The sequence below is a fragment of the Nerophis ophidion genome, linkage group LG15 (assembly GCF_033978795.1).
Source record: "Nerophis ophidion isolate RoL-2023_Sa linkage group LG15, RoL_Noph_v1.0, whole genome shotgun sequence".
Lineage (NCBI taxonomy): Eukaryota > Metazoa > Chordata > Actinopteri > Syngnathiformes > Syngnathidae > Nerophis > Nerophis ophidion.
The window spans coordinates 6,958,155-6,970,571 of record NC_084625.1 but is presented as its reverse complement, the minus strand read 5'-3'; the positions used below and the strand labels follow the sequence as shown (position 1 = coordinate 6,970,571).

The window sequence follows — 12,417 nt, the reverse complement described above, 5'->3', positions numbered from 1 at the left end:
ATATATATATATATATATATATATATATATATATATATATATATATATATATATATATATATATATATATCCTGATGATTGAGGGAACCTCTCATGAAACAGTTCTGTAGAGATGAAGTAGTCTTGTGATTTTTCCCACCTATATATATATATATATTTTTTTTTTTTAATTTATTTATTAAATTTTTTTTTTAACCTCTAGTGCTCTCCTCATGTTTGGTCGTGGGCACACGGAAGGGTCTCACTCATATGAAAAACAAGTCATATATTTATTTATAAAACATTTTATCTAACGATTAAATCTCTAGATCAGGGGTGCCCATTACGTCGATCGCAAGCTACTTGTCGATCTTGGAACATGTGTTAGTCGATCGACATAAAAATTAGCGATCATCAATCTTCACCAATACGTCATTCACGACACCAGAAGTTCTTGTGAGATGAAACTGGCTGCTGCGAGCTCATTATTAAGAAAAAGTGACAGACAGGAAGGCGAGAAACACTTTTTATTTCAACACATTCGCGCCGTACCTGCTGTCACAATAAAAGCGCTGCTTCCTCTAGCCTGCGCTAACAAAATAAGAGTCTCAGAAAGCTGGCGTTCACAAGCTAGCAAGCTACGGAGCTAATGGATTTCTTGTAAAGTGTATAAAAAAAGTATGGACAAATAAGATGCCAAAAACCAACCACTTTCACGTGGTATTGGACAGAAAGGAGGACTTTTGTTCTCCATTTGAAAATGCCGACGTTATCCGCACTTCTGTCAGATTCCAATCAATGCAAGTCATCCAAATCAGGTAATACTCCAACTTATATTCTTTCCTTCATGAAAGAAAGGACTCTATATGTGTTAAACATTATAGCATTATCATTAAAAACCTTTGATATGTTAACAAAAACGTATGTTTCATAAATAAAAACATATAAATGATATATATGAATGAGGTAGATCCCCTCGACTTGGTCAATTGAAAAGTAGCTCACCTGCAGAAGTGTGGGCGCTGTCACGCCCAATTTTTTCTCCCTACAAAAACCTTCACTCCCCATTTACTTCCGGGGTCATGATTAATACAGATGTTTTGTTAACGCTATATTATAAAAATATAACGCTATATTATAAAAATATAACGCTATATTATAAAAATACAGACGTTTTGTTAACGCTATATTATAAAAAAATTTAAAAAACAATTTACAAACACAACCTACGGGATGACATAAGAGGAAACGTGACCCCGGAAGTAAATGGGTCATCCCATAGCTTGTGTTTGTAAATTGTTTTTAAATTTTTTTTATAATATAGCGTTAACAAAACGTCTGGATTTTTATAATATAGTGTTAACGAAACATCTGTATTAATCATGACCCCGGAAGTAAATGGGGGGGAAGGTTTTAGTAAGGGGGAAGAAATTTGGCGTGACAGCCCCCCTGCTCTAGATCAACTTCAGGTCTGTCGATATAATTTTAATTTTTTTTTTTTTTTTTTTGCCCTTTTTCTCAAAACCGTATTTTATGTGGCAAAAACACAAAATATGCAATATTTTCCCCAAAAAATGGTTCGAAGTGTAATATTTGTTGTGAAGTAATTGGAGCCTTGAATAGGTCAATAGTTCATAACATTAATTTTAAGTCATTATTTTTTGAGCAATGACAGTTTAAACAAAAATCCCACTAAAATCTTTGGGGATCCAAGGGGTCCCACTCATAAAAGTGTTAAAAATAAGTCATACTTTATTTTTACTTTTAACACTTCAATCCGTCACTTATACGTTTTTTATTACTTTTTCATGTTTTTTTGTTTTGTTTAATGCTCTTTTTGTTTTACATTTTTTTTATTTTTATATGGCAAAAACACTAAAGCAATATTTTCCCCCAAAATATTGTCAAAGTGGAATATTTGTTTGAAGTAAATGTAGCCTTAAATATGTCAATAATTCATAACATTGATTTTGAGTCATTATTATTTTTTGAGCAATGACAATTTAAACAAAAATCCCACAAAAATTCTTGGGGATCCAGAGGTTCCCACTCATAAATTTTTTAAAAACAAGTTGTACTTGTTTTTTACTTTTAACACTTCAATCTGTCGATTAAACAATTTTTTATGCTCTTTTTGCATTTAAAAAAAGTGTTTTATTATTGCAAAAACACAAAATAAGCAATATTTTTACCAGAAATATTGTCAAAGTGTAATATTTGTTGTGAAGTAATTGTAGCCTCAAATATGTCAATTATTCATAAAATTGATTTTGATTCATTATTATTTTTTGAGCAATGACAGTTTAAATAAAAATCTCACTAAAGTTCTTGGTTATCCAAAGGGTGGCATTCATAAAAGCGTTGAAAATAAGTCATACTTGTTTTGTACTTTCATCACTTTAATCCGTCGCTTATACGTTTTTATTACTTTGTGTTTTTTTTGTATTTGTTTTATGCTCTTTTTGTTTGGCAAAAACACAAAATATGCAATATTTTCCTCAGAAATATTGTCAAAGTGGAATATTTGATGTGAAGTAAATGGAGCCTTAAATAGGCCAATAATTCATAACATTGTTTTGGATTCATTATTATTTTTTGAGCAATGACAGTTTCAAAAAAATCCCACTAAGATTATTGGGGACCCAAAGGGTCTCACTCATAAAAAATAAAAAAAAATAAGTGATACTTGTTTTTTACTTTCAGCACTTCGATCTGTGGATTATATGTTTTTATTACTTTCTCATGTTTTTTTTAATGCTCATTTTGTTTTAAAAAAAATGCAAAAACCCAAAATGAGCAATAATTTCCCCCAAAATATTATCATAACATTGAATTTTATCCATTATTATTTTTTGAGCAATGACGGCTTAAAAATAAATTCTGACTAAATCTCTTGGGTATCCAAAGAGGCCCCATTCATACAAATGTTAAAAAAATAGGTGAAATATCAATAAGAATATTTGTATTTTCAATTCTTAAATCTCTAGCTCAACTTCAGATTTACCCGTCAATGATATACATTTTTTTATTATTATATTTTTATGATTTTTTGCCCTTTTTTGTTAAAGATGCAATATTTCCCTTTTCAAAATTTTACAAAGTGGAATATTGGATGTGAAGTAATTGGAGCCTTGAATAGGTCAATAATTCATAACAACGTTGATTTTGATTCATTATTTTTTGAGCAATGACAGTTTAAAAATACATTCTGACTAAATCACTTGGGTATCCAAAAAGGCCCCACTCATAAAATGTTTTAAAATATCAATCAATCAATCAATAAATCAATGTTTATTTATATAGCCCTAAATCACAAATGTCTCAAAGGACTGCACAAATCATTACGACTACAACATCCTCGGAAGAACCCACAAAAGGGCAAGGAAAACTCACACCCAGTGGGACGCCAGTGACAATGCTGACTATGAGAAACGTTGGAGAGGACCTCAAATGTGGGCAACCCCCCCCCAAGGGTCCGAAAGCGACGGGTCTAACATGATACTGTGAAAGTTCAATCCATAGTGGCTCCAACACAGCCGCAAGAGTTCAGTTCAAAGCGGATCCAAGACAGCAGCGAGAGTCCCGTCCACAGGAAACCATCCCAAGCGGAGGCGGATCAGCAGCGTAGAGATGTCCCCAACCGATACACAGGCGAGCGGTCCATCCTGGGTTTCGACTCTGGACAGCCAGTACTTCATCCATGGTCATCGGACCGGACCCCCTCCACAAGGGAGAGGGGGACATAGGAGAAAATGAAAAGAAGCGGCAGATCAACTGGTCTAAAAAGGGAGTCTATTTAAAGGCTAGAGTATACAAAAGAGTTTTAAGGTGAGACTTAAATGCTTCTACTGAGGTGGCATCTCGAACTGCTACCAGGAGGGCATTCCAGAGTACTGGAGCCCGAACGGAAAACGCTCTATAGCCCGCAGACTTTTTTGGGGCTTTAGGAATCACTAATAAGCCGGAGTCTTTTGAACGCAGATTTCTTGCCGGGACATATGGTACAATACAATCAGCAAGATAGGATGGAGCTAGACCGTGTAGTATTTTATACGTAAGTAGTAAAACCTTAAAGTCACATCTTAAGTGCACAGGAAGCCAGTGCAGGTGAGCCAGTACAGGCGTAATGTGATCAAACTTTCTTGTTCTTGTCAAAAGTCTAGCAGCCCCATTTGGTACCAACTGTAATCTTTTAATGCTAGACATGGGGAGACCCGAAAAGAATACGTTACAGTAATCGAGACGAGACGTAACAAACGCATGGATAATGATCTCAGCGTCTTTAGTGGACAAAATGGAGCGAATTTTAGCGATATTACGGAGATGAAAGAATGCCGTTTTAGTAACGCTTTTAATGTGTGACTCAAAGGAGAGAGTTGGGTCGAAGATAATACCCAGATTCTTTACCGAGTCACCTATTTTTATTATTTGGTTGTCAAATGTTACAGTTGTATTATTAAATAGAGGTCGGTGTCTAGCTGGACCGATAATCAGAATTACCGTTTTTTTGGCGTTAAGTTGTAAAAAATTAGCCGACATCCATTGTTTAATTTCATTAAGACACGCCTCCAGCTGACTACAGTCTGGCGTGTTGGTCAGCTTTAGGGGCATGTAGAGTTGGGTGTCATCAGCATAACAGTGAAAGCTAACACCGTATTTGCGTATGACGTCACCTAGCGGCAGCATGTAGATGCTGAAGAGTCAAATATAGATAAATTATTTTTTACTTGCAATGCTTTAATCTCTAGCTCAACGTCAGATTTATCCGTCAATGATATATACATTGTTATTATTATATTTTTATGATTTTTGCTCTTTTTTGTTAAAGAAAACTTTGGGTTATTTATAGGAAAAACACACAAAAGATGCAATATTTCCCTTATAAAATATTCTTAAGTGTGATATTTGATGTGAAGTAACTGGAGCCTTGAATAGGTCAATAATTCATAACATTCATTTGAATTAATTATTACTTTTTGAGCAATGACAGTTTAAAAGAAAAAAACAGCCTGTATGGCAGCTTTGTGTTATTAGAGTCAACATTACAACTTTTTCTCGTTACATTTAGCCTGTTTGCTCTTTTATTCCACTTTTTAACGTCATTTTTTTTGTGTGTAATTTTTAAAAGTAATTTTAGAATATCTTAAAAAACTAGCTGTGGGCCGCAGTTTGGACATCCCTGCTATACAGTAATGGTACTGACTGATCCATGTTTGTCAGTGTTACCGACAATGCTGACATAAATGTGTGTGTGTGTGTGTGTGTGCGCTCACAGAGCTGTCAGAGGTGCTGCAGGACAAAGAGCGACGTGCTCTGCAGCAGCTGGAGCGCAGCGGCGAGCAGCGAGGGCGCAAGATGGCGGCGCAAAGGAGGAAGGAAGAGCAGCGGCATCTGGCGGCCGAGGAGAAGAGACGACAGCAGCAGGAAGCTGACAAGGTCAGAGGTCACGGCAGGCTTTTAATCGTTGTTTGGACTCAGTGTGCCAAGTTGACACCAAAGTGTGCAGTGGTACCTGGGAAACCCAAACAAATGAATGAAAATCCAAATTAATCCGTTCCAGACACATAAAAATAACATTATTATAGAGAATACCGTAAGAGGCGCACCGGATTATACGACGCATTAAAGAGGTCACATTATTATTATTTTTTTCTAAATGTAAAAGACTTCCTTGTGGTCTACATAACATGTAATGGTGGTTGTTTGGTCAAAATGTTGCTTAGATTCAGTCACTTCAGGATGCGCCGTTTTGTGGGCGGTCTTATTTACGTGGCTCACCTTCGACAGCATCTTCTCCCCGTCATCTTTGTTGTAGCGGTGTAGCGTGCAAGGACGGGAGTAGAAGAAGTGTCAAAAGGGACGGCGTGGCGCAGTGGGAGAGTGGCCGTGCGCAACACGAGGGTCCCTGGTTCAAATCCCACCTAGTACCAACCTCGTCACGTCCGTTGTGTCCTGAGCAAGACACTTCACCCTTGCTCCTGATGGGTGCTGGTTGGCGCCTTGCATGGCAGCTCCCTCCATCAGTGTGTGAATGTGTGTGTGAATGGGTAAATGTGGAAGTAGTGTCAAAGCGCTTTGAGTACCTTGAAGGTAGAAAAGCGCTATACAAGTACAACCCATTTATCATTTATCATTTAAAAGATGGAGCCAACTGTTTTAATGACATTTAGACTTTACTTCAATCAATAACAGAGCAGTATCTCCTCATCCGCAATGACAACGCCGGAAATGTGTACCGTGAAAAAACATCCGACCGCAACTCTAATAACTAGAGTTCCTTGGGTGAATAATGTAAACTCGCTACACCGGTATGTTTTAGCGCTTTCATGGCGAGTTTACTGGCAGATATAAGTAAGAACTTTACACTACTTTATACAAACCCCATTTCCATATGAGTTGGGAAATTGTGTTAGATGTAAATATAAACAGAATACAATGATTTGCAAATCATTTTCAACCCATATTCAGTTGAATATGCTACAAAGACAACATATTTAATGTTCAAACTGATAAACATTTTTTTTGTTGCAAATAATCATTAACTTTAGAATTTGATGCCAGCAACACGTGACAAAGAAGTTGGGAAAGGTGGCAATAAATACTGATAAAGTTGAGGAATGCTCATCAAACACTTATTTGGAACATCCCACAGGTGTGCAGGCTAATTGGGAACAGGTGGGTGCCATGATTGGGTATAAAAGCAGCTTCCATGAAATGTTAAGTATTTCACAAACAAGGATGGGGTGAGGGTCACCACTTTGTAAGCAAATTGTTGAACAGTTTTAGAACAACATTTCTCAACGAGCTATTGCAAGGAATTTAGGGATTTTACCATCTACGGTTCGTAAAATCATCAAAAGGTTCAGAGAATCTGGAGAAATCACTGCACATAAGCTATGATATCACGGACTTTTGATCCCTCAGGCGGTACTGCATCAAAAACCGACATCAGTGTGTAAAGGATATCACTACATGGGCTCAGGAACACTTCATGAAACCACTGTCAGTAACTACAGTTGGTCGCTACATCTGTAAGTGCAAGTTAAAACTCTACTATGCAAAGCCAAACCCATTTTTCAACAATATCCTGAAATGCCGCCGGCTTGGCTGGGCCCGAGCTCATCTAAGATGGACTGATGCAAAGTGGAAAGGTGTTCTGTTGTCCGACGAGTCCACATTTCAAATTATATTTGGGAACAGAGGACCTGGTGTCCTCCAAAACAAAGAGGAAAATAACCACTCTGATTGTTATAGGCGCAAAGTTCGAAAGCCAGCATCTGTGATGGTATGGGGGTGTATTATTACCCACAGCATGGGTATCTTACACATATGTGAAGGCACCATTAATGCTGAGGTTTTGGAGCAACATATGTTGTCATCCAAGCAACGTTATCATGGACGCCCCTGCTTATTTCAGCAAGACAATGCCAACCCACGTGTTACAACAGCGTGGTTTCTAGTAAAAGAGTGCGGGTACTTTCCTGGCCCGCCTGCAGTCCAGACCTGTCTCCCATGGAAAATGTGTGGCGCATTATGAAGCGTAAAATACGACAGTGGAGACCCCGGACTGTTGAACGACTGAAGCTCTACATAAAACAGGAATGACAAATAATTCCACTTTCAAAGCTTCAACAATTAGTTTCCTCAGTTCCCAAATGTTTATTGAGTGTTGTTAAAAGAAAAGGTGATGTAACACAGTGGTGAACATGCCCTTTCCCAACTACTTTGGCACGTGTTGCAGCCATGAAATTCTAAGTTAAGTTTATGAGTTTGAACATCAAATATCTTGTCTTTGTAGTGCATTCAACTGAATATGGGTTGAAAAGGATTTGCAAATCATTCTATTCCATTTGTTTTACATCTAACACAATTTCCCAACTCATGTGGAAATGGGGTTTGTAGAAAAATGGCAAGAGCCGAGGATGAATGTCCCATAACAAGAAGATAGAGAAAAAGAAGAAGCTTATCAACTACGGCATTGTCCCGGTCCATAAAGGCTGACTTGCGCAAATTTTCAGGACTTATGCAGATCCCAAATACAGATCAGCAGGTACCAGAAGGTAAGAAAAGTTGCTTTTGTATAATATTGCAGAACAAAACGCCAGATAATATGTCTTACCTTATACACACCCCATAATAATACTCCTATGTTGAAGCACAGTACAATCCATCAAGCGTTGCGGCTTCATAGCTTACCAAAGTCCTACTAAAACATTTTGATAGATTTTGAGCGCCGTGTGTAATATTCAAATATATTTAATGCAACATATAAAATGTTGGTGTTGTATACTTGTAGTCTATTCTACTGGTCACACTTGTACCAAATAAAATAGCTTTGAGGTCGGTAAGTACAACCAAAACCATTCCGTACATTAGGCGCACTGTCGGGTTTTGAGAAAATGAATGGATTTTAAGTGCGCCTTATAGTACGAAAAATGCGGTAATAATAGTTTTACATACGGAGAAAGTATGTCAAATCATATAAATCAGTGGTCCCCAACCACCGGGCCGCCGCCCGATTGGTACCGGGCGGCAGAAGAATTTTTTATTCATTTTTAATTTCAAAAAAATATAAATATATATATATATATATAAATATATATATATTTTTTAAATTTATTAAATCAACATAAAAAACACAATATACACTTACAATTAGTGCACCAACCACAAAAACCTCCCTTTTTCATGACAAAAACATCCCTTTTTCATGACAAAGAAAAAAAAAAAAATCAATCACAGCCATTATGAATAAAAACCAAGCTTACATCTGCTTTGCATGTCATAATCTTGACAATCACACATTATTCATCACAAGAAAGAGAGATGTTAAGTTACTTTCATACTTAAAACACATTTGTGTAAATGATCTCACATTTCAAGACATGACTCCTTATGATCTAATCCAAATGCTTTTTTTTTTTTTTTTTCTTACATCATCCAGCAGTTATTATGAGTTGGACTATCAACATCTATCCCTTTTTCAGTATTGTTGTTTTTGTTGTAAAATACAATCTTATTTTATTTAAAGAATATGACTACCGTATTTCCTTGAATTGCTGCCGGGGCTTTATTTAATTTAAAATCTCTTCTCACTCCGGCGTTTACCAAAGGCCTGCGGTAAAGGCAAGCATGCGCTAATTATTTTAAAACCTCTTGTCACTCCGGCACTTACCAAAGGCATGCGGTAAATTTAGGCCTGCGCTTAAAAATTTGAGTGTGATGTAAGGATACCATCATGAAAAGCATATTTAATTAAAAAAACATTATTATGGTTTTACCTTTACTTATAAATGAAGTCCATGCACAGATCCTTCTGATCAAAAGCATCGATAATTTTTTTGTAGAAGTCTTCCTTATCTTTCTTCAGTTAAAAGTCTCTCTGTCTCGATGGAGATCTTCCTTTATTACCTCCTGCTTCCATTGAAAGTCCAGTTTAGAAAACTGTTTTATTTTAGATATGTAATCCTCCATGTTAAAAGTGCAAGCGAGAGGAAAAAATAAACACACGATGTTCATTCTTGCTGCTTGTTGTCAGTTCTTCTGCAGCCGAGTAGTCGCAAGAAGGATCACTAGCGCCCTCTACCACCAGGAGCCGGGAGTCATTTAATGACTCATATTTGACACACGCAGCTACGGTATATTAATAAAACATAGCTGCTTACTGTTCTTTTTAGCATATTCAATAGCTTGGACCTTAAATCCTACTGAATAGCTCTTAATCTTCTTCCCTCTATGCGATTTCAAATGATTGACATAAGCCTCCTCCATTTTGAAAATGATGACGGGGAAGTGTCACTCGTGACGTGACGAGTTTGACCCGGCAGAAATTCTACACATGCGCTAATGAAAATAAAATTTTGCGAAACTAGTTTGACCCGGCGTTAATCCTGAGCCCGCGGTAATGCTAAGCATGCGCTAATTATTTTGCAAAACGAGTTCGACCCGGCAGTAATTCTAGGCAGGCGCATACTATATACCCGGCAGCAATTCAAGGAAATACTGTATGTTTCATAGTAAAGTATCATTTTAGAAAGCGGGAAAAATGAATAAATGCTATTTTGTTAGTGTTCAGGGTAGTTTCTGAATTCATCTTTTAAATTGTATTAAATTAATATGCAATCAAACCAATGAGCAAATCCCTTCGATGAATAAATAAATTAAAAAAAAGACGATTACAACACCTTTAAAGGGCTGAGCGTCGTACAAAGGGTTAAAGAGCCCCCGAGGCCGACTGGTCCTCGGTGGAGCGCCTAGTTAGCCGCTATTGATTTATCGCCTCTGTTTGCATGCTTATTTCCTCCCCCGACATGACACACACAGGCTGTGGCGAGAGATGACATCAGCGGCGAGGTATCGTGTGGCGTTTACGGGAAAACACAGTCGCCGTGGTGACAGACACATTTTTCATCTTAGATAAAAGAACGGCGCGGCGTCGATGGCAACGGACAATCTAACTTTTAACAACCGTTTATGGAGGTTCATTATGTCTTTATCACAAAAGCTTTTTTTTTGGACACTATATTCATCAATCCCATCCATTTTCTACCGCTTATTCCCTTTCGGGGTAGCGGGGGGCGCTGGCGCCTATCTCAGCTACAATCGGGCGGAAGGCGGGGTACACCCTGGACAAGTCGCCACCTCATCGCAGGGCCAACACAGATAGACAGACAACATTCACACACTAGGGACCATTTAGTGTTGCCAATCAACCTATCCCCAGGTGCATGTCTTTATTCATGCAACTGAATTTTAAAACCGATGCTGACAATTTGATTGAATAATGTGAGCAAACTTTTTAAAATCTGTTTACATTTTAAAATTGTTTGTAAAAAAAAAATTCTATTTTATTAAAATTCAGTGCTAAAAAAATCTAATATCTTGTCTTTGTAGTGCATTCAACTGAATATGGGTTGAAAAGGATTTGCAAATCATTGTATTCCGTTTATATTTACATCTAACACAATTTCCCAACTCATATGGAAATGGGGTTTGTATAAGAAATGGCAAGAGCTGAGGATGAATGTCCCATAACAAAAAGATGGATAAAAAAATATATTTTATTTAAATTCAGTGCTAAGAAAATAAAATATCTTGTTTTTGTTGTGCATTCAACTGAATATGGGTTGAAAAGGATTTGCAAATCATTGTATTCCGTTTATATTTACATCTATTTTAATATATTTTATTAAAATTCAGTGTTAAAAAAATCAGTGCAGAAATCTTTCTTGCTTCAAAACTCAAATACTTTTAATTTACTGTTAGTGGGTCTTGAGTTTTGAAGCATATTTCTGCACTGATTTTTCTTGGACTGAATTTTTATCCACTATATTTACCTGCACTCATTTTTTTCCAAATTGATCCACCATCAATTTTACAGGAACATTCTGATGACTAAGATGCCAGTTTTTACTGTAAAAAACCAACAGTGGTACTGTTTTTACATTTACTGTAACATGTTGTTAAAAGCTAAGTATATTTTACAGTAAAATTCTGGGGACTGAGCTGACAGTTTTTACTGTAATATGTTCGGTTGTTGTGTTTACGGTATATTACTGTAAATTTTTAAATAAACGATACCACAGTTTTTTTTTTAAGATAAAAAAACTGGCAGTTGCCAGAATAAAAAAAAGTGGTATTGTTTTTCTATTTCAAGTAATATGTTGTAAAAATGACCGTCGATTTTACAGTAAAATTCTGATCACTAAGCTGTAAATAAATAATGGTCCTATTTTTCCATTTATTGTAAAAATCACTTTACTTTAAATTTACAGGTTTTAAGTAAAGTTAAAGTACCAATGACTGTCACACACACACTAGGTATGGTGTAATTATTATCTGCATTTGACCCATCACCCTTAATCACCTCCTGTGAGGTGAGGGGAGCAGTGAGCAGCAGCAGTGGCCGTGCCCCGGAATAATTTTTGGTGATTTACCCCCAAATCCAACCTTTGATGCTGAGTGTCAAGCAGGGAGTTAATGGGTTCCATTTTTATAGTCTTTGGTATGACTCGGCCGGGGTTTGAACTCCCAACCAACCGATCTTATTCTTCACGTGTCAATAAATATATATTTGTATTAATCAAATGCAGGGCAAATTCATGTATTATTCCCGGTTACAAGCAGCCCTTGTAAAATGTATATTTTTTTACAAAATGTACATGTTTTAAAAAACTATGTATATTTTACAGTACTTAGCTGAGTGTTTTTACTGTAATATCTCCGGTTGTTGTGTTTAAAGTGTATTACTGTAAATGGAAAAAAAAAAGTGACCACAGATTTTTTTTGTGATAAAAATCTGGCCGTTGCCAGAATAAAAAAACCAAACTGGGGTACCGTTTTTTCCATTTCCAGTAATATGTTGTAAAAAACACCATCAATTTTATAGGAACATTCTGATGACTAAGCTGCCAGTTTTTACTGTAAATAAATGGTGGT

The 12,417-nt window shown here is 36.5% G+C and overlaps 1 protein-coding gene across 4 annotated transcripts in view; it reads left to right on the top strand.

Moving 5' to 3' along the window:
• The window catches only part of map7d2b (MAP7 domain containing 2b), a 49,221-nt gene that overhangs the window by 11,217 nt on the left and 25,587 nt on the right, over window positions 1-12,417 (top strand). For all 4 annotated transcript variants that reach the window (XM_061921349.1, XM_061921346.1, XM_061921347.1 and 1 more), the window contains one exon: window positions 5,255-5,415. In XM_061921349.1, coding sequence (XP_061777333.1) covers window positions 5,255-5,415 — 161 coding nt within the window. The remainder of the gene's footprint in view (window positions 1-5,254; window positions 5,416-12,417) is intronic.